At 35.7% G+C, this 22102-nt stretch overlaps 1 protein-coding gene across 1 annotated transcript in view; it reads left to right on the top strand.

The window, feature by feature from the left end:
• SMC2 (structural maintenance of chromosomes 2) overlaps positions 1-22102 on the top strand; it is a 213143-nt gene that overhangs the window by 63203 nt on the left and 127838 nt on the right. The window contains exons 11-12 of the mRNA XM_089089305.1: positions 5479-5757; positions 15473-15589. Of these exons, the coding sequence (XP_088945431.1) occupies positions 5479-5757; positions 15473-15589 (396 nt within the window). The remainder of the gene's footprint in view (positions 1-5478; positions 5758-15472; positions 15590-22102) is intronic.

Raw genomic sequence — 22102 nt, 5'->3', positions numbered from 1 at the left:
TTCTTATAAATAGCATTATTTTCAATTTTTTATTTCGTGAAGGTTAGCACAAGTATTCACAACTACGTTGACTCGAATAGGACAATTGTTTAAAATCATGGTTGCAGTAGTAGCTTTAGAACTACAACTCATAGTAATCGAAAGTTAAAAAATGCGTATAAAAGAATATCTAATGGGAAAATTTTTTATTTAGAATCGATTCAGGAATAATAATTATTCTATAGATTTATCTTAATAGTAAATGTGTATTGCAAAATCGAATTTTCGGAAAGAGCTTAAAACTCCGTGAAAATGGTGGCAGATGGAAATGAAGGGTGTACCATAAGAATCACCATGGTCGAAAAGCTTAAACTGGTGATTTTTTGTTCCTCACCTTGAAAAACGAGGAAAATCTTTTTATCGCATAGGTAGCAGTGATATGTGATGTGTCCTTTTTTTTCTGCCAATGTCTGCAAAGGACAGGACAGTTTATTTTCATATGAAAATTTAAGTGTTTTTATCTCTTGTTTCATTGTTGTGGAATACTCAAATTCTTTCATTTTCAAATTCTAATCTGAATTCAGCTATAAGAAATTTAAGTCCTTCTTGAAAATGAAAGGGACATAAAAATAATGCAATCAGAAATTTTATAAAAATATTAAAGTATTATAATTGGAGCATCTTTTATTTAATTATTTAACTTAATTTTCAATTAAAATAATTATTCAATGTATTTTCTATTTAATTATTCTTATCATTGTTAAAATTTTTAAGGATGATATAATAAAGGTTTTGCCTTTATTTTGTTTTCAAATGTTTTTGGAATATCATGAAAAATTATATATTTAATATTTTTTTATTAGGTTTTTATAAAGGACTTATTTGTACCAATTTTGTACATTTACTAAATTTATTAAATGTGTGTAGATATTCGTTTAAACCTTCAATTACTATTTAAATTATTGTAGTTATTATTGTTATAGGTGGATTCACGAGTCGAGGCTCAGGTCACAAAGGTCTAATGTGCCCCCCCCCCCAAAAAAAAGAAGCATCAGAAGCTTCTTGGCTATTGATAATCTTCCGGGCGTGATCTTTCAAAACAAAGTTTGCTTTTTGCCCCTTGTAGAAGAACTTTCCTTGGTAGCGTCAAGGTGTCCACCATTACTTATCTCATCCTGGCAACCCCTACCACCGCCTTCGGACCGTCTCCAATTCGCCCCTTAAAAAAGAGAGGACAGTCACCACCACTGTTTACCAATCAGTGGTATGGGGCAGCATTAAAGTTCATGCTCAAGTCACTCAATAGCGTAGGAATCACAACACTATGTGGCAACTGTTTGTCCACTCTAGCTCATATCCTCCTATTTAAAAAAATGATCCTGATTAGAGCCCAATCTTGACGAAAGTCCGATTCTGATAAAATTCCTTGCTCAAAATCAGTCAACAAGTTATAAATCCCAACGTTATGCGACAACTATTTGTTCAATCTAGCTTAAATCCTCTCATCTCTTAAATGGTCCTGACGAAACGATCCTGAGGAAAGTCCGATCTTGGTGAAGTCCATGCTCAGGTCACTCAACAACTTATAAACAAAACATTATGTGACAACTGTTTGTTCACTCTAGCTGATATCCTCTTATCTCTTAAATGGTCCGGATTAGAGCCTAATCCTGATGAAACTCTGATCCTGATAAAAGGCCATGTTCAAAATCACTCAACAAGTTATAAATCACAACGTTACGCGACAGCTAGTTGTTCAATCTAGCTTAAATCCTCTCATCTCTTAACTGGTCCTGACGAAGATATCCCGAGGAAAGTCTGATCTTGATGGAAGTCCATGCTCAAGTCTATCCACAGCTTAGAAATAACAACGTTACGTTACAACTGTTTGTTCACTCTAGCTGATATCTTCTTATCTCTTAAATGGTTCCGATCAAAGCCCATTCCTGCTGAAAGTCTGATCCTGATAAAAATCCATGCTCAAAATCACTCAACAAGTTATAAAACAACGTTATGCGACAGCTATTTGTTCAATCTAGCTTAAATCCTCTCATCTCTTAAATGGCCTGATGAAACTATCCTGAGGAAAGTCCAATCTTGATGAAAGTCCATGCTCAAGTCCCTCAACAGCTTAGAAATCACAACATTATGTGGCAACTGTTTCTTCACTTTAGCCGATATCCTCTTATCTCTTAGATGATCCTGATTAAAGCCCAATCCTGATGAAAGTCTAATCCTGATAAAAATTCATGCTCAAAATTCACTCAACAAGTTATAAATCATAACGTTATGTCAACTGAGCCCAATCCTGAGGAAAGTCTGATCTTGATGTAAGTCCATGCTCAAGTCACTCAACAGCTTAGAAATCACAACATTGTTGTTAACTCTTTTTTAACTGTTTTGATTGATAACTGTTTGTTAACTCTAGTTGATATCCTCTTATCTCTTAAATGGTCCTGGTTAAAGTCCAATCCTGATGTAAGTCCGATCCTGATAAAATTCTATGCTCAAAATCACTCAACAAGTTGTAAATCACAACGTTATATGACAACTATTTGTTCAATCTATCCTGATGAAACTCCGATTCTGATAAAATTCCATGCTCAAAATCATTCAACAAGTTATAAATCCCAAAGTTATGCGACAACTATTTGTTCAATCTAGTTTAAATCCTCTCATCTCTTAAATTGTCCTGACGAAATGATCCTAACGAAATGATCCTGACGAAAGTCCGATCTTGATGTAGTCCATGCTCAAGTCACTCAACAACTTATAAATAAAACATTATGTGACAACTGTTTGTTCACTCCAGCAGTTATCCTCTTATCTCTTAAATGGTCCTGATTAAAGCCCAATCCTGATGAAAATCTGATCCTGATAAAAGTCCATGCTCAAAATCACTCGACAAGTTATAAATCACAACGTTAATTGACAACTATTTGTTCAATCTAGCTTTAATCCTCTCATATCTTACATGGTCCTGACGAAACTATCATAAGGAAATTCTGGTCTTGATGAAATTCCATGCTCAAATCACTCAACAGCTTAGAAATCACAACACTATGTGGCAACTGTTTTTTCACTCTAGCTCATTTCCTGTCATTTCAAAAAATGGTCCTGATTAGAGCCCAATCCTGATGAAAGTCCTATCCTGATAAAACTTCATGCTCAAAATCACTCAACACCTCATGAAACACAACATCACAACTCAACAACTCATGAACCACAACATTATGTGATAAAATGTTTGTTCAATCTAGCTGAAATCTTCTCACCCCTTAAAGGGTTCTGATTAAAACCAGAACCTGATGGAAGGCTGATCCTGATAAAAGTCCATGCTCAAAATCACTCAACAACTCATGAAACACAACATCACAACTCAACAACTCATGAACCACAGCATTATGTGATAAAATGTTTGTTCAATCTAGCTGAAATCTTCTCATCCCTTAAATGGTCTTGACGAAATGGTCCTGATTAGAGCCCAATCCTGATGAAAGTCCGATTGTGATAAAATTCCATGCTCAAAATCATTCAACAAGTTATAAATCCCAACGTTATGCGACAACTATTAGTTCAATCTAGTTTAAGTCCGCTTATCTCTTAAAGGGTCCTGACGAACCTATTCTGATGAAAGTCCAATCTTGATGAAAGTCCATGCTCAAGTCACTCAACAACTTATAAATCACAACATTATGTGATAACTGTTTGTTCAATCTAGCTGAAATCTTCTCACCCCTTAAAAGGTTCTGATTAAAACCCGAACCTGCTGAAAGGCTGATCCTGATTAAAGTCCATGCTCAAAATCACTCAACAACTCATGAAACACAATATCACAACTCAACAACTCAGGAATCACAACATTATGTGGTAAATGTTTGTTCAATCTAGCTTAAATCTTCTCATCTCTTAAATGGTCTTGATGAAACGATCCTGATGAAAGTCCGATCCTGATAAAAGTCCATGCTCAAAATCACTCAACAATTTATAAATCACTACTTTATGTGACAACTGCTTGTTCAGTCTACCTGAAATGCTCTCATCTCTTAAATGGTTTCCACAACTGTTCTAGCCCCACTTTAAATCTTTCACAAGTCATTGCCGCTCCCGTCTAATTTTTCATGATTATTGTTCCTAAGAGAGTACAAGAGTAGAAAGGGGGAATTTTTTTTGTTTTTTTTTTCTCTTTCTGTCCTATTCCTGCTGTTACACAAAGTTTCGATGTGACATTTGGTCAGCTTCACATAGAAATAAATTTGTCTGGTTGTAATGTTGGAGACTTTATATGTTGTAATACAGTTCTATTTTGTTCAGTATTTAGTTTATTTTCACAGTTTTCATTTATTGAGCTTAAATATTATTTAGTTCAGTTTTAGTTTATTCACAGTTTAGCTTATTTCTGTACAGTTTTAGTTTAATTACTTTCAGTTTGTTTAATTTGGTTTTAGTTTATTCACAGTGTATTTTTTTTACGCAGTTTTGGTTTATTAAGTTTGGTTTCAGTTTATTTAGTTTCGTTTCAGTTATTCGGTTTAGTCTTAGTTGATTCAGTTTAATTTATCAAAAAAAAAAAAAAAAAAAAAAAAAAAAAAAAAAAACGGAGTCGCATTAATTGTGAAGGTTTTTTTTTACGCCACAGTTAATTTGTTATTGTAAGTTCAGGATTGAAGTTTTTTTTACTTTTTTCCTTAGAATTTACCCAATACTTCTTGACAACTTTCCAATCTAAAACTTTCCTCATTTAATTTTATTTTTATATACATCAATTTAAATTAAAAGAAATCAGAATGATTTTTTTAAGTTTGAAGATTATAGAACGATTAGCGAAATAAACTAGAAATATTTAATACAACTCGAATAGTTTGGGCATATGCCCAAATACAGTGTAGTTCCCTTCCATGAAAAAAAAAAGAAAAACTATTGCTTAAATTATATGCCCTCATCCTAAGGGCCGGACATGTGTAAACGAACTGATTTAATGATCTTTGTGCCACCGTGCTAAAAACCTCCCTTCGAAAAGAAGCTATCAAACTATCCCGCCGCCCCCCTCGAAGAGAGAAAAAGAAGGTGAATCAATCCTTAGCAGATGTAAATTTTGGGAATGCTATTTGTATTTTTTTATGTATGTGAATTTTTTATATATAAATTTATATTTTTAACCTGTTTCTGAAAGGTTTTGGTCGTTTATATTATTTTTTATGTTGGCTGTAAAAGGATGGTGTCACCTTTCTGTCTTTTATTTTGGATTTTGTGCCGCATCTGTGGAGTCCCGTATCGACTTATCTGTTTTTTTAATTGTGATAGATGACACTAGTTCGTTCTTTATGTATGTTTTTTTCCCTCTTTCTTTGTTTTTCGGGCCATGGAGCCCACAAGGGGTAACTTCTATTTTCTTATTTTCGTTATTTGACTTGTATTGCTAATAAACGAACTTATTTCTCTTTTGACTTTAAACGACTTTCACACCCTAATCACCATTCAGTAATATTCTGCTTTCAGGTGGTTGTCAAAGAGAAGCAAGACCGAGTGAAAGCACAAAAAGACCTTATCAATAAGAGTAATGCAGAAATAACCAAGAAGACGAATAAGATTGAACAACTAAAGAAGAAAATCTCTGAACATCAACTACAAATTAAACAACTGGATTTGAAGCTATCGAAGCACAATTCTGATGTAAGGGACGCCGAGATTCGAGTTAATGAGATGATGAAGAAGTACGATTTTATTAGCGAAGATAGGCAGTTCTTTGGGCAGCCAGACTCACAATATGATTTCAGGGTGAGGTTTTTATTTATTTAATTTTTAATAGCGATTATATTAGCAAACATAGGCAGTTCTTCAGGCAGCCAGGCTGTGATTTCAAGGTAAGTTTTTCCTGCAATTTTATCATAAAAATTTAGTTGTTACCAACAAAGACGCGTAATTGATTGTTGCTTGAGTTGGTCAATTCAGCAATTAAACCTACCGTTAGGACATTAGGTTGGGTCAGAATTGAACAAAAACAAGCTGATAATTCACGAAACATTATTAAGATTGCATAACATATAACCAAGATCAAGCTCACATGCAGATATTTTTTAGTAGGAAGGGGGGGGGGTAATAACAAAGCAAATTTTATTGATAATTTGAATAAGAAAATTCTAGATCTTCGGAAATTTTGGATTTTGGGGTGGAGTGGACCCTGAGTCCCTCCCCTGCCTTAGTCTTTTAAAACAACAACAGGTATTTAAATATTTCGATTGTGTATCCAAGGGGCGTCCTCTGTAGCAGCAAAATAAAAATAAAATATGACTTACAATAAAATGCTATCGTTGAAGCTAAAACTAAAAAGTTAAAACTGTCCCAGAATCATTGCTTCATGGAAGTTGTTGTTTTTTTTATGGGAAGGCAGTGTTGCCTTCATCGTTATTTTGTCTCTTACCAAGATTGCTGCTTTTTCCACTGAGACCTGTATACCCCTGTTCAGAGAACAGTAATTTAGGAGCAGAAATTTTCGTAATAAACATGTCGTCCGGACATACCGAAATATTGCCGAGGCCAAAGTTTTACATCCGAGGCTGTGCAAATTAGAGACTGGGCTGCAGGAATTCCCAACAAGAATTTCCAGAAATATCATTGGGAATGACTCAATTGGCATTGAGATTACAGAAAAATTACCCAAGATGTCCAGTAAAAAAATGATACACATATGAAGTACAAAAATGGAGCCAAGAATGCAAGAATGATCATCAAGAATTCCAAGAAATATTACCGAGAATGCGGAAGATGGTGCCGAAATTACCAGAAAAGTAGCCGAGATCCCCAAATGATTTTTTTTTGTATATATATTCTTTTTTATTTTAATAGCGTGGGCTAGACTTTACCGGTACCTTAACACGTATTAAGATAACACTCTTAGGGTTAATTGAGATGGCAAGAATATCAGTGTACAAGCGCAACCTAGATATACAGTTATGATGTAGGTATTTTTTCGGAGACCACACTGCCTTTCTATGACGAACAAACAAAGTTTGAATAGGGATAAATTTTAGGAGTATAAGTTTTATTCGGTAGTGAAAAACATATACAAGACCTTCTGGATATTTCGACCCCATACATCAGTGATCATCATGAGTAGATAAACTAAAATACTACAATTAAAACACACCATATTTTTATTCTGCATAAATATAGTTCGTTTAAATTGTAATCCTTTAGTTTATCTGCTGATAATGATCACTGATGTATGTGGTCGAAATATCCAGGATTTCTTGTATCTGTTTTTCTCTGTCTACTAAAAAAAACTTATCCCTATTTGAGCTTTGTTCGACAATTGTGATTCCATTACGTTTGTTTTTTACCGTGAACTTATAATTTGGTTAGTATTCTATTAACAAACGTAGCATTGCGTGCAAGTATGTAATTCTTCCATCAACATTATTCCATCTGCTTTTGCAATTATTTCTTTTTAAATTTACTTGTTCCCAACGCTACTACAAAAGAGGAACAGAAAAATTACTTTTTTAACTAAAATATATAAATAACTAAAATAACTAAAATATATAAATAATCCATATATAACTGAAGAGCAAGAACAAATAAGAAAACAAAATCCTAATAACAGCAAGTATGGGCGCATTAGCAAGAAACATGGTAGCAGGAATCCTGATTGGCTCCTTGGTTTTCCGTCGGAAATTTGAAGCCAGTAAATTTTAAGCAGTTAGTTGTCGTTCTTTTTTACTGGTTTAAAATTTCATGGTGAAGAACCAGTCAGGGTTTGATGTCTATTTAATGGCTCAAACAGGAGCGTTATGTTGTACTTAAGTTTTGCAACGGTAACCTCGCTTGGAATTCATTTTTCGAAAATAGATTCCCCCCCCCCAAACATTATGCCCTCCGTGGGCCGTTCCCAAGTCTCCTCTTTCCTTGTCTCCCGTTTGTTACTCTACCTCCAGATATAAACAAACTTTTGTCCCCTTCATTACGGAAAAGGTAAACAAATATCCGCTAATTTCCTTCTTTGGCTAATTGTTAAAGTTTTGTGTTTGTTTGCCCCCCCCCCCCCTTTTTTGTCCTTTTGATTTTTTTTTTAAACTTTTAACTTCTCTTGACAATTCCCAGTTTAATTATTGACTGACGAATCGTTCTCCATTCTAATAATTTTAATTTTGAGATTTTTTTGCCAGTTTTTTAGCTTTTGTATCTTTTTGTAATTTTTCGTCTGTCATAATTTTATTCATTGACTCCAGATTCGAAATTTAGCACTTCGCGCCTTATGGTAGCAGTTTTTTGTTATACATATATTATCTTGTCAAACTTCGACATAACAACATCGGGTAAAAAGGCAAGATTATTGGGCTTATCTTTCTGTCATGTTCTTAAGGAATAATTTGATTGGCTAATACTAAAATATGTCGCCAAAATAAATGAATGGAATTAAAACACTATTTTAACGCGGAAGTATAGGATAAAAAGGTGTCTTTGTCTCTTTAACGTTATTCTTACTCTGATTACTATTGTTACTGCTACTATTTTTGTCATTCATTTCACACGATTTCTTATACTAAGACTATTCACTGCTAATAAAACGATAAAGAAATACAATTTTTTATGGTCAAACACACATTTCGGCAGTTCAACCCCAAAACAGTGTATCTGCATTTTTCGAAATTTTACAGTAGAGTCTCAAAGAATTTTACGTGAAAGCCGGACTTACTGCGCTCGGAAGAAGTGTAAATGAATAGTACTTCTCGATCAGTTTTTCATGCTATCTCGTGTAAAGAGATTGGTTTTGCGAAAGCTTGACCAGAAAATGGACTTTTTCTTCAAAAAAACTGTTTCTAAAATGTACTTTAAGAAGTTTCTTGTAGATAAAATATTTTATACCATAAGAAACATAATAGAAGACATCAACCACTCCACTTTCTTCGGATACCACTCATCTTCAATTAATTAGTAGACTACTTTAATAATTAATTAATTAGTTAGTAGACATTAAATTAATTAGTAGACATCAACTACTTTAATAAGGTCTGAACTAAAGTCTCGCCCTTGTATTTTTATCCCTAACTGCTTTTAAAAAACAGCTTTAAAAACTGCATCAAAGGGAAACATTGATATCGGTGATGGCATAGGTGATGCATGTGGTGAAAATTCAGGCCTGTGATTGGCCCTTCAGATGCACTGTTTTGGGCTAGTGATTGTTTTGGTGCCTTTTGGTTGGTTCGTCAGATACATTGTTTTGGATTATGGGAAGTCAGGTCAAACATCAGACAAACTGAAAATTGACCTGCCAATCTACGCAACCATAGGAATTACGGAAATTTTTGCGGGCATGTTTTTTAAATCTAGGGTTTGGAAATCTTTCAATTCAATGCTAAGCACAATTAAGGCTTTTCACAATAAGATTGTTGTGATGACACAATAAGATCACATTAAGAGCGATATTTTTGATAACAAAGGACCCGTTCAGGATAGAATTTCGTCAAATTTCTGAGCTAGGTGAACCCAGTAACGGAACCAAATGAGCACCCATGTTTGGATTTACCTTATTCTTGGCACAGAATGGTCATTATAAAATGATGCCTTACCTTGTGACAGCCTAGTGGGTAACACCGTGCACTTTGATAAATTAGTTATGCCTTTGCAGTATTCTATACAAAAAGATCTAGGACTGGCTGGCCTTAGCGAAGGTAAATTAAGCTTCGGCGCTGGCTCTAACTAACTCCAAAATTTCACAATGGTTTAAATTACTTCTTGTTACTTATTATTAAAGTTACTTATTGTTTTTTTTATTGTTTATTTTATTTTTGCAGGGAGTTTGAAATAAAAAAAATTAAGAAATTTATTTTGGTTTAAATATGTATATGTAGAATATTAGTAACATAATTTAAATTTTAGTAGCGCATAATTAATAATATTAGTAACACATTAGTACATAATTAATTAATATTCTTAATATTATATTAGTAACCCATAATTTAAATTTATGTATTGAGTGTTTTTTGTTCCCAACTCTATCGAGTTTTCTCTCTGCCGGGAATTTTTTATGTTGTGTAAATATGGTATTAATATTAAAACCTTGAACCTAAAGCCGGGATATCGGCTGTCGCAAAATACATCCATAATAAAATTTAGTCAAATTTCTGAGCTAACTAAACCGGACGCCGACATTAATTTTATTTGACCTCGTTGATTGATCGTTGACCATCATTGATTGACAGTGTTTATGTTATGTTGTAAATAAAAGTTATTGTACTCTATAGCTGAGATTACTACTATCATTATTACTACCTTTAACACTCATACCACGTGACTTCCGCAACCTTGAGTAGCAGACGTTGACATGGACCTTGAGCTGACATGATTCAGAAATGAGATTTTTTTTTTGTAACATTAGACAGACAGACTCACAGTTTTATTTAAGTGTCTTTTTTTGTTTGTTTCTTTTTGGTTTAGGATGTTATGCTTAGATGGTGGAGTTATGGCGTTCGATTCTGTTGATAGAAGAGCTTTAGCGAAGGTCGTATCCTTGTATGGTATACTAGAGAAATACATTAAAATGATTAGTGCTTTGTACGAGAATAACGCTGTTGGGGTTAAGGTAGGAAACGAGGTTAGCGGCGGGTTTCGTATTAAATCAAGAGTTAAGCAGCGTTGTTTTCTATCCCCCACTTTATGGATCATTTGGATGGACTTTGCCTTAAGAAGCACAGAAAAGGCAATGGGAGAAAACAGAATCAAATGGGGAGGAAAAAGTCTCCTGGACTTAGATTATGCTGATGATTTAAGCATCCTAGATGAAAGTGTGAGCAAAATGAATGAACTTTTTGAGGTTTTTGCGAGTTACACGGGCGCTCGGAAAAGCGGAGGAAGATTTGCTAGATATTTTCCAGAGAGATTGCCTACGGATTGTTTTGGGTACCTGGCTGACTGACCGTATTTCAAACATAGACTGTACGAAAAGTGCGGTTCAATCCCGCTTTCTAGGGCTATAATGAGAGAAAGGTGGAGATGGCTAGAGCACGTTCGGCGAATGAAGGATGACAGATTGCCGATGATTGTCCTTTTCGGTCAACCGTCTAGGGCTAAACGGAATGCAGGTTGTCCGCGGTTGGGGTGGGAGGATGTCTTAAAGAAATATTTAAGGGAAATGGGAACTTCATGGGAGGGTGTAAAGAGGGAGGCTTTGAATAGATTGGGATGGAGGAGGAGCATGCGTAGCTGTGTTGGCTTCAGGCGGCTTGGTGCTGCGGTGAGTTGTTAGTTGTAGTAGTAGTAGGTGGAGTTAACTGAAAGAAAAAGTACTTGACTAAGACTTTGTATCCAATTAGTCCATCAAAGTAGTACCTCTGATTCCTGCATGAGTCTCTACAAGCCTGGTGTTGCAAGACAGAGTTCGTGCCATTTGTGTTTTTTTTTCCGTGGTAATTGTGCGTTCAATTCTTCAAACGGCGAATTTTTCAGAGTGATTTTCTTTTTTTTTGTAAAAATTTGTACCTAATATGCTCTTTCACTCGAGAGATGGTGCTTTAGTCACATTTCCTCTTTTATGACTGTGCCATCTTATATCAGGCATCTTTCTTATTCACTTTTCTGGATTAAATAGAATAGAATAGCATTTATTGACACAAAAGCCCAAAGGGTCGTGGTCACAAAAACTAAGACACTTTCATACAAGCGTAAATTGGCACAAAACTATAATCTAAGCTAGTGAAATATTACCCTCATCCATAATCTTCAAAAAAAAAAATAAACCTTTCTCTATGCTCTATAACCATCGTCAGAAGCCCTCCGAATCTCTTTATACCTCCCATATCTTTCCGTACTAATAAATGTATTATCTCATCTCTCTCCCAAGCTTCAACTCCAAACAATTATTTCCTTAAATTTATTAGTTCACTACACTTCCCCACAAAATGAACCAAATCTTCCTCTTTCCCGCACATGGGACAGAAGTAAGGACCAGAAGCTTGCCTAACCCCTCCCAGATACTTCCTTCTCTCACCTAGTGGTAACTCATCTGACCTAACATAAATGATCAACTTTTGTTGCCTCTTTTGAAGCCCCGCCTTAAAATACAGTTCTTCTCCCCACTGCTCCTTAGCCTTTGCATATAACTCCAGTGATTGGGTCTCATTCACTCGCACATGCCACACCTGGATTTCCTGGTTCCTTAACCTCTCCCTTACCCTATTTGCAACTGTTCCTTCCTTTAATCCAATCCCTAGCCCACCATTCCATAGCTCTGAAAATCCACAATCTTCCAATATCTTCTTTATTTGAGATGGCCACGTATTACTCTTTGGGATCCTCAGAGCTTCTAAATATGCTGCTTTTGTTATCCTTACTCTGGGCATACTCAGGATTTTCTCCCATAGTCTTATTATCTCTACTAGCCTATCACTTCTTAAAGAAAATAAACCTAGATCTCCTCTCAATACTAAACTATTGGTTGAAAAATGTAGACCTAAAACTCTCTTAAAATACTGAAGCTAAATCTTCTCCATCGTCTCACCAGATATGTATCCCCAAACTTCAGATCCATAATGCATAGCCGATTCAATCTTTACCTGAAATATCTGCTTATGCATCTTCAAGTTCTGTATGTTTGCCAGTTGGCTAGCAGTCACAGCATAGGTAGAGAACTTTCCTTTAGCAAGACTTAGCTTCGGCTGCTTTCCAAACTTACATCCTAAATACGTAAACTCATCCCTACAATCTAAATCTATTCCCTCCTATTTTACTCTATCTCTACTTGTAATCTTACCCCCTTTTCTAAAAACCATAACTACCAATTTCTTTACATTCAGGCTTAGTTGTTTCCTATTTATATAATACTTGGTTCTATCCAACAAGAACAGTAAATCCCTTTTAGACTTTGCCACTAGTGCCAGGTCATCTGCAAACATCAGCATGCATAGTTCACAGACATCTAATGACACCATTGGGGCTCCTTGCTTGCTAAGAAAATCTGGCAAATCATTAATAAACAACGAAAATAACCGCGGAGACAGGGGGCAACCTTGTTTAACCCCCTTTCTAGAACAAATTACATCTGAAAATTTTCCTGCCACCCTAATAACAAACTTTGTAGCTTCATACATACTTATTAAAATCCTTACAAGTGGGTATGGCAGGCCAATATTTATACAATCCTTCATTAACAGTTCCCTATTTACATTATCAAATGCCCCTTTTAAATCCAAAAAAGCTACAAACAGTTTACCTCCCTTCTTATTTATATACTTATCAACTAAACGCTTTAATGTAAAAATCTGATCAATCGTACTATGTCCCTCGCTGAATCCTGACTGCTCCGCGGCTAGCCTTTCAGTTTTCTGGAGCCAACTTCTAAGTCTGTTATCTAATACCTTCGCCATTAGCTTTCCTAGTGTGCTACCTAAATGTATACATCTATAATTTTCATGTGGTTTCCTATTCCCTTTCTTAAAAATCAGCACTCTTACTTCCAGGTTCCACTCATCAGGCGAAATTCCAGATCGAAGAACTGCTGTAAATATCAAAGAAATAATATACAATGTTACGCTTCTCCTATACTTCCATAGAACTGCTGGAATACCATCAGGACCAGGTGCTGAACATCCCTTCATCTCTTTTAAACTTTTCCATGATTCTTCTACACTAACTGGCTCGATTAAAGCATCATCTTCTTCCTTCATAGGGCCATAAACTTTATCTTTGATACTCTTCTTCCAATTATCTTCAAATACACACTCATTTTCTGTTGTCTCCTGCCTCTTTAATTCACGCGACCAGGTTTCCGCGGGGGGGGGGAAAACTTGGCTTGTCTCCCTTCTGGTAGAATATGAATCCTTCTTCCAAAAAAAATTTTAATCCTTATCCTTTAATGTCTGCTCTATCTCCTTAATATCTTCTTCTTCTTTCATGTTCTTAGACTCTCTTACTTCTTTCTTGTGCTCTCTTCTAATTCTTCGGTATGCCAATAACTTAGTATCTAAAGTCCCTGGTCTCTGGAACCTGACTAAATCTAACGCTTCTTGTAGCCTAGCTTTTAACTTTTTCCTTTCCATATCCAATTCCCTCTCCTCTGAATTCCTAACCCTAATTTTATCACTTTCTCCTGCTCCTACGCAAATATCATACACTACCTTGTTCAGTCCCTTTAGACTCTCCTCCACTTTACCAATTTTAGAAAATTCCTTACACTCTTCTATTAGCTCCTGAGTACTACCTCTTATTATTCCTTGGTCTACTATCTCTTCTGTCTCCTTAACTATTTTTATCGGTTTTCTAATATAATGATCATTCTTTGTGAATCTACTTATCTCCCCTTCTCTTTGCCAACCACGAACCCTTATCTCGCATATAGATCTCTGGGACCCAGGAACACTCAGATGAAGAGCAATTGGGACGTGGTCCGACCCGGGGTAACTGAGGTCAACATTGCTTAAGGATATGGATCACGAAGATCCATAAGAATCGACAAAGTTTTTAAAATAAGGCTTCGTGGAAAGGAGCCAAAGAAATATGTATTAATGAACAGGGGAGTGGCTCCAGCATTTTTATTTGGGGGAGGAGGCAAGAGGGGTCTATAACCGGATAGTCAAGGGGCATGGGATATATAATAGTTTTTTATCTGAATTATTGGGGAGGCAACTGCCCCCTCCCCCGAAACGACGCTTCTGTTAATGAATCAGAATATAAAAATTTGCTTCTTTATATTGTATCAGTAAATAAGTCTTGCTTAGCTATACAAACTCGTCAGCATCTCAAAAAGAAGCCGCCATCGTGATATTGAATTTGGTATTTTAAGTTCTATAGTTTGTATTGGTTTTATCATAAAGAGCTGGCATGTTTTGAATTTAATTATCTAGTTCTTCCAGAAAATGTGCTCTGAATCTGCCATTCAGTGTATGGATTCGTCTTTTTTACAGCTTCATACATGCTTCAAAAATTATTACAGCTTCAAAATTATTTCTAATTTTACATTTGAACTTTTTTTTTGTGCGTATTTTGTTGTATTTAGTCTCAAACTTAGTCATTGACCGAGTTCGTAATGGGAAGAAAATCGAAACTCGGTTTGAGACAGAGTTTAGCGTGTGAGTTCCGCCATATGTTTATGACTAGTCTTAGGCGAAGGTTTACTTTTTGCCTGTTCCTACGCTACTAAAGCCTCCATTGCCCAATTTAGAGAAGGTTTATCGTCTTATTTCCAGGGGCGAAAATTCATAGAAATGTAGGAAGAGCTGGAGTGGAGGGAGGTGTTGAATTTGTTTAGGCCTGTCGCAAAATTGCCTCTTTCATAGTTTGATATTCCAGTTCTGGTTTAACATTCCTAGTTTGAAATGATTTTTATACTTTTAAACATCTGTATTGTTGCTGCAGACCGTAAGAGCTAAACAGATCATATGATCTGTATGAAATCATCGTCACAGATCATATGAAACCATCTGGAGGGTAACACCTAACCGGTATTTTGCTAGGTGAAATGAAATAAAATGCATTGACACTAGCTTTTCTTTTGAACTAGGGCATCAATCATTCAGATTTGCAGAAACGAGTGACTTCATTGCAGGAGCAATCGACAAAGTTAAGTCGCAATGTGAATGCTCGAGCTATGACTATGCTTGGACAAGCTGAAGAAGAGGTAACTTTTCATCACTCATTTTCTTCAGTTGTTTTTTTAATCCCACCTCCTCTCCTCTCGGTGACCTTCTTTATTATTAAGTCATTACTAATTTTAATTCGTTGTAAACTTATTTGCCCTAAAGCTCCCACGAAAATCCTATTTACTGTGATAAATCTGCCATATACAGACTAATGTATGAACATGTATTAGAACAATATATACCGACCGAGCCAGAACTGAGTTTTAGTTTTGTTTTCGAATTTCCGTCGTCGTTTTTCCGGCGTTATGTCTTATGTAGAGTAGCCTTTGTCACAGACATTGCTCTAGCGTTGCCTATGCCTTTGAAACCATGTCTCTTCAGGTTTTATATAATTTTATTGTTTAGTATAAAATACTGTAGTTATTATAATATAGTGTAATATAATATAGTATAGGTTTTAACTAATTTTTTTCTCCTCTTCCACTTTCTATGGAAGCGTTGCTCGTAAAAAAGCTCGGAAGCAGCCCATTTAATTGGAGATCAGGGTTTCCAAATCCCATTTTAAGCATCAAAAGGGATTAGAGGGCAGTCAGCTCCCCCCACGTGCCCTTTCGTGTTAATATCTCCTCTGTATTTATCTGGTCTCGTGACTCCCCAAGACAATCGTTCAACATTTTGAAGGATCTATTCTTCTCAGAATTGTCGAAAAGTCCAATAAATATGCTTCGGGGAATGACATAATCCTCACGGTCCTTGAAGAAAGGGTTGTAAAGTATGCAAATTGCTAATTCTGTACTGATAGTTTTATAGTGGAAAAGGGTACCTTTTAAAAGGATTCTTGTATTTTTATTAAATTAAATTTATAGAATGTTATGCTACTTATTTTGCGCTTTTAATCGTATCCTGGCCTGTCCTTAGCTTTTTTAAAATTTAGTATCTTGTATAGCCGAGATTTGATTGTACTAGTAAGGTCTTTTACTAGGTCCGTTGAGTTGTACACTCCCCTCCCCCCTCCTTTAAGAGGTGTTCTCCCCTAATTTTGCTTTTATGGTGTCTCGTTAAAAAAATGTTTTTTTCTTGATGTGTTTCCATCGCTACCCTTCCTATAACTGGATAAATCTTCAGCCTATATATCGATCACTACTCCATTTGTTTGTCTCTTCTTTTAGTTTCGTGGCAATTGATTTTGTCAAAATATCTCAGATTTAAGATAAATGTTGGTTCCTATTTTATAATGTTCCTCAAGACCTATCAAGATAATGGAAACAATATTGCCAATCAATCCTTAAAAACTTGTTTCCTTGGAAAATAATTAGCAATAGAAACAACTTGACCACAAGGAGCTATTACTTTTGTTGTTTGGACTACCACTTGTGGCAGAAGTATTCTAGAAAAGAAGAGCGTGTTATTTCTTTTTGTGATGAAATAGATAATGGTTTTCTAGCGGAAAAAAATTGACGAGTTTGGATATCTAGTGTACTACCTACGAAATAAGTGTTAATAGTAAATGAATAATCAATAGTAAATTTACTATAATAATAAGTAGTAAAAAGTGTAATAGTAAATTCTCTTCTTTCTCCACAAAAGAAGCGTTAATAGCTAAAAGTAAATAAAAGTTAATAGTAAAGGGGAGGGGGCCCTCCATTCTTCCTTGACTGTTTTTTACCATCTCCTCTCGGAGATTTAGACAAATTTTATCATAGCAGAAATGAATTGGGATATCGAGTATACTACCCATGAAAGAAGGGTTAGTTGTAAGTTCTCTTTTTCATAATGGGTTTTTAAATATATTCGAAACTCGTATATCCCTAGGAACACTGTTGCATGAATATCAATTACCATTTATCAAATATTAAAATAAGCTATTGCTATTGCTCTTATTTTCTATCAAATGTGAGTGTCCTGCAATGTCTCTATAAAAAAAACCGCGCGCTTCTTGAAGCTTTTTTCATTTTTTAATAAAAAACAAGAAAAGAAAAAAAGCGTCTGTTCTCTTGTGTGAATAACAGACTGGCAAAAAATATTCTAATGACACCTTTCAAGCAACAGAGTTCTAATGACGAATAGAATAGCGCACGAAGGAACTACGGTATATTTCTGTTGTGATATGTTGTATGTTTATGCATACGTTTATGTATTGTTTATGTTCATGTATATTTATATGTTATGTATGCTATGTTTATGTATTTTTTATGTATGTTGTGCTGTATGTTTTTGTTGGGATATTCTCTTGAGACGCTAACGTTTTTTTACTGCTGAAAGTAAGCTTCACTTGATCAGTGTTGCTTATCAGTGTCTCAAGTAAGGAGTAAGTACTAGTAAGTGAGACTCTAAGTAAGGAATCAGTACTACTAATAGTAATTACTAGCAAGTAAGACTCCAAGTAAGGAGTCAGTACTAGTAAGGACACTTACATGTAAAAAATTTAAATCCAACTTAAAATAGTTAATTGATCTGCAAGTTTGGAAAGATTCTAGTGATCACTATCGTGATCACTATACATTGATCACTATACAGTGATATCGTGATCACTATACAGTGATCACTATCGAAATCAATCAAGAATGAAAATGGGCATAATTTAGTTTCCTGGACAGATCCGTAAGAAATCCCGGCAGAGTTAGACTTATGCTCATTTGTGAAAAGCTTCCCACCCGGCAGAAAACTGCCTAGCATACCTATAATGATCTTCCGTGCACCGATTTTTCTTGCTTCATCAAGGGCAATTAGGTGGTCTAGATTATCAAATGTCAGCAAAAATAGCTGAAGCAAAAGATACCGTAATTCTTAAATGCTTAAGATAGTATCGAACATCAATACAAGATAATAGATCGTACTATGTTCTGGTATTAAGCCAAACTAATTTGGGTCAATATTATCTTTTAGATTTTGGTAAAGAGAAACATAAACAAAGTTAAAAAAAAAATATCTGAAAAAGCTGGTGTTCTACAAATGGTATTCTATGGTGAATAAGATCACCGGGGGCATTTATTTTAGTAGTCAAAAAGCAAAAGCCATGTAAGAATGCAGAGAAAGATTTCCTAGAATCTAGATTTTCAAGTTTTTCTGAACTTGTTATTTCTGATTATTGGAATATTGCCTGCTGTTTTGTCAAGAAGCTGGGAAAGTGGAAGGAAACTTCGACGAAAAATGGCAAAATAATTAAAAAAAAAAAAAGAAAAAAAAAGGAAAAGCTAAAACTTGTGTAAGAATATACCTAAATACACATTGAATATATCAACAAGGCGGTGATTAAGAATATGTGGAATATATTTACTGGAAAATATAAATGTTTTTACTTTTATAACTTTAATAAATCAAATAAAATTAACATTTTTATTACTATATATCAGTATATGTATAATAAACTGACAATGCACATTCATTTGTATTTTTTTCAGGAAAGTGCAAATTATGTTCTGGCCTTGGGAAGGCATAGGGGTTTTGAGCCCAACTAATGTTAATTTCTACTCGTTCTGAGTTTGACTCGGTTATTTATTGTCATTTCTGTTCGTTTTGGGTTTCATTTATTTATCGATGCTGATTTGTGGTAGTTTCACTTTTGGTAGATTATTTGATTTTATTTTTTGCTCATTTTTGGTTTAATGGAGTTCTTTACTTTTCTTTAAAGAACTTATTTTGTGTAAAAAGTTTTTGAATTAATTTCTGTTTGTTTTATATTGACATAGTCTTTTCAGGGAAAAAGAATACAATTCTCCAAATCTGTTCGTTTTCTTCAGAATTGATAGTTTGAGTTGCAATTTTTGTGCTGGAGAAAATCTTTCAACGAATTTGAACAATATGCTCACTTTTAAAAATCTGTAAACAAATAGTAGTGTTTAATTTTGTTTTATATCTCGTCCAGTTGACCTGAAATGGAAAACTTGATACCATTCGCAAAAAAATATGTTTACTTTCTTTGATAGCTTGGATACACATGCGCTATTTTGATTTGGTTGAATTTTAAAAGCAGAAGTAGCCCCGACAATTTTGAAAATAATACCCTCAGTCGTTCTTGGTATACTGCTGAGATGCCTTATTGGGAATAGCATTAACTCAGTGGATTTCGATTTAATCTTAAGGGAACATTTAGTTTCATAGGCAGCGCGCTAGCGCTGCCTAAGTAAAGAACGATGTGGGTACAATGTGTTTTGTTTTTTTTCCATTCACAGGCTCTTCGTATCGAAGGTGTTGTCGTATAAGCTTCGAAAAGGGCTCATTAAATTGCAAATTGGAGTGGCTGGTGCCATTTTTAATATTCGAAATTGATTTGGGGGCAACTACCCCCCCCCCCCCCACGCCCATCATTCCTCCAAACACATCCACTCAAAATTTTGAGATAGCCATTTTGTTAAGTGTAGTTGATTTCCACATATAAAATATGTTTTTGAGGAGTATACTCCGCCACAGCCCTCAGGGCAAGGGTTTTAAGCTATGCCCTGGGGGCATATAAGGTTTTTTATAGAAGACGTCGTAGAAACATCAGAAAAGGGGTCATTCGATTTGAAATTCAAAGGGCTAGTGCCAAATAACACTAACACTCCCCCACAACCCTCGGGGCAAGGGTTTTAAGTTATGCCCTGAGGGCATAAAAGGTTTTATAGAAGGCGTTGGTTTAGAAAGTTCAAAACAGGCTCATTTGATTGGAACTTCAGAGGCATTGTGCCCTATTTAATAGTCGAAAGTGATTTGAGGGCAACTAGCCCCCCCACACCCATCATTCCCTCAAACACATCCAATCAAATTTTGAGATAGCCATTTTGTTCAACATGGTTGATTTCCAGATAGAAAGTATCTTTTTGAGGAGGACACTCCCCCACAACTGTCGGGGCATAGGCTTTAAGTTATGCCCTGGGGGCATTTAAGGTTTTTATAGAAGGAGTTTTCGTAGAAACTTCAAAAAAGGCTCATTTGATGGGAAATTCAAAGAGTTATTACCCTTTTTAATATTCGATACTGGTTGGAGGAGAATTAGCCCCCCTCCCCAAGCCCCTCCTTCCCCCAAACACATCCAATAAAAATTTTAAGATAGCCATTTTGTTCAGCGTAGTTGATTTACAGATAGAAAATATGTTTTTGAGGAGTATACCCCCACAGCCCTCAGGGCAAGGATTTTAAGCTATGTCCTGGGGGCATATAAGGTTTTTATAGAAGACGTCGTAGAAACTTCAGAAAAGGGCTCATTCGATTTGAAATTCAAAGGGCTAGTGCCAAATAACACTAACACTCCCCCACAACCCTCAGGGCAAGGGTTATAAGTTATGCCTTGGGGGCACGTAAGGTTTTTATAGAAGGCGTTGTCGTACAAACTTCAAAAAAGGCTTATTTGACTGGAACCTTGAAGGGCTAGTGCCCTTTTTAATTGTCGACAGCGATTGTAGGGAAACTAACCCCACCTCACGCCCACCATTCCACCAAACGCAGCCAATAAAAATAGCGAGACAGCCGTTTTGTTCCATATACTTTATATCCATATGGAAAATATCTTTTTGAGGAGGACAGGGCTAGTGCCCTTTTTAATAGTCGAAAGTGATTGGAGGGCAACTTACACCCCCCCACGCCCATCATTCCCCCAAACACATCCAATCAAAATTTTGAGATAGCCATTTTGTTCGGCGTAGTTGATTTCCAGATAGAAAATATCTTTTTGAGGAGGACACTCCCCCACAACCCTCGGGGCAAGGGTTTTAAGTTATGCCCTGGAGGCATATAAGGTTTTTATAGAAGGCGTTGTCGTAGAAACTTCAAAAAAGGTTCATTCGATTGGAAATTAAAAGAGTTAGTACCCTTTTTAATAGTCGAAAGTGATTGGAGCGCAAATAGCCCCCCCCCGACGCCCAGCCTTGCCCCAAACACATCCAATCAAAAATTTGAGTTAGCCATTTTGTTCAGCGTTGTTGATTTACAGATAGAAAATATGTTTTTGAGGAGTATACCCCCACAGCCCTCAGGGCAAGGATTTTAAGCTATGTCCTGGGGGCATATAAGGTTTTTATAGAAGACGTCGTAGAAACATCAGAAAAGGGGTCATTCGATTTGAAATTCAAAGGGCTAGTGCCAAATAACACTAACACTCCCCCACAACCCTCGGGGCAAGGGTTTTAAGTTATGCCCTGGGGGCATGTAAGGTTTTTATATTAGGTGTTGTCGTAGAAACTTCAAAAAAGGCTCATTCGATTGGAAATTAAGAGGGCTAGGGCACTTTTTAATAGTAAAAAGTTATTAGAGGCCAACAAGCCCCTTCCAGGCCCATTATTCCCCCAAACACCCCAAAAAAAAATTTTGTTACAGTCAATGTGCACAATGGAACTGATTTCCGTATAGAAAATATCTTTTTGAGGAGGACAGGGCTAGTGCCCTTTTTAATAGTCGAAAGTGATTGGAGGGCAACTTACACCCCCCCCCCCCCCACGCCCATGATTCCCCCAAAAACATCCAATCAAAATTTTGAAATTGCCATTTTGTTCGGTGTAGTTGATTTCCAGACAGAAAATATATTTTCGAGGAGGACACTCCCCCACAACCCTCGGGGCAAGGGTTTTAAGTTATGC

The sequence above is a fragment of the Artemia sp. Qi Xiang Cuo genome, chromosome 5 (assembly GCF_049724085.1).
Source record: "Artemia sp. Qi Xiang Cuo chromosome 5, ASM4972408v1, whole genome shotgun sequence".
In the NCBI taxonomy this organism is placed as follows: Eukaryota; Metazoa; Arthropoda; class Branchiopoda; order Anostraca; family Artemiidae; genus Artemia; species Artemia sp. Qi Xiang Cuo.
This window is presented reverse-complemented; position numbering and strand designations above follow the sequence as displayed.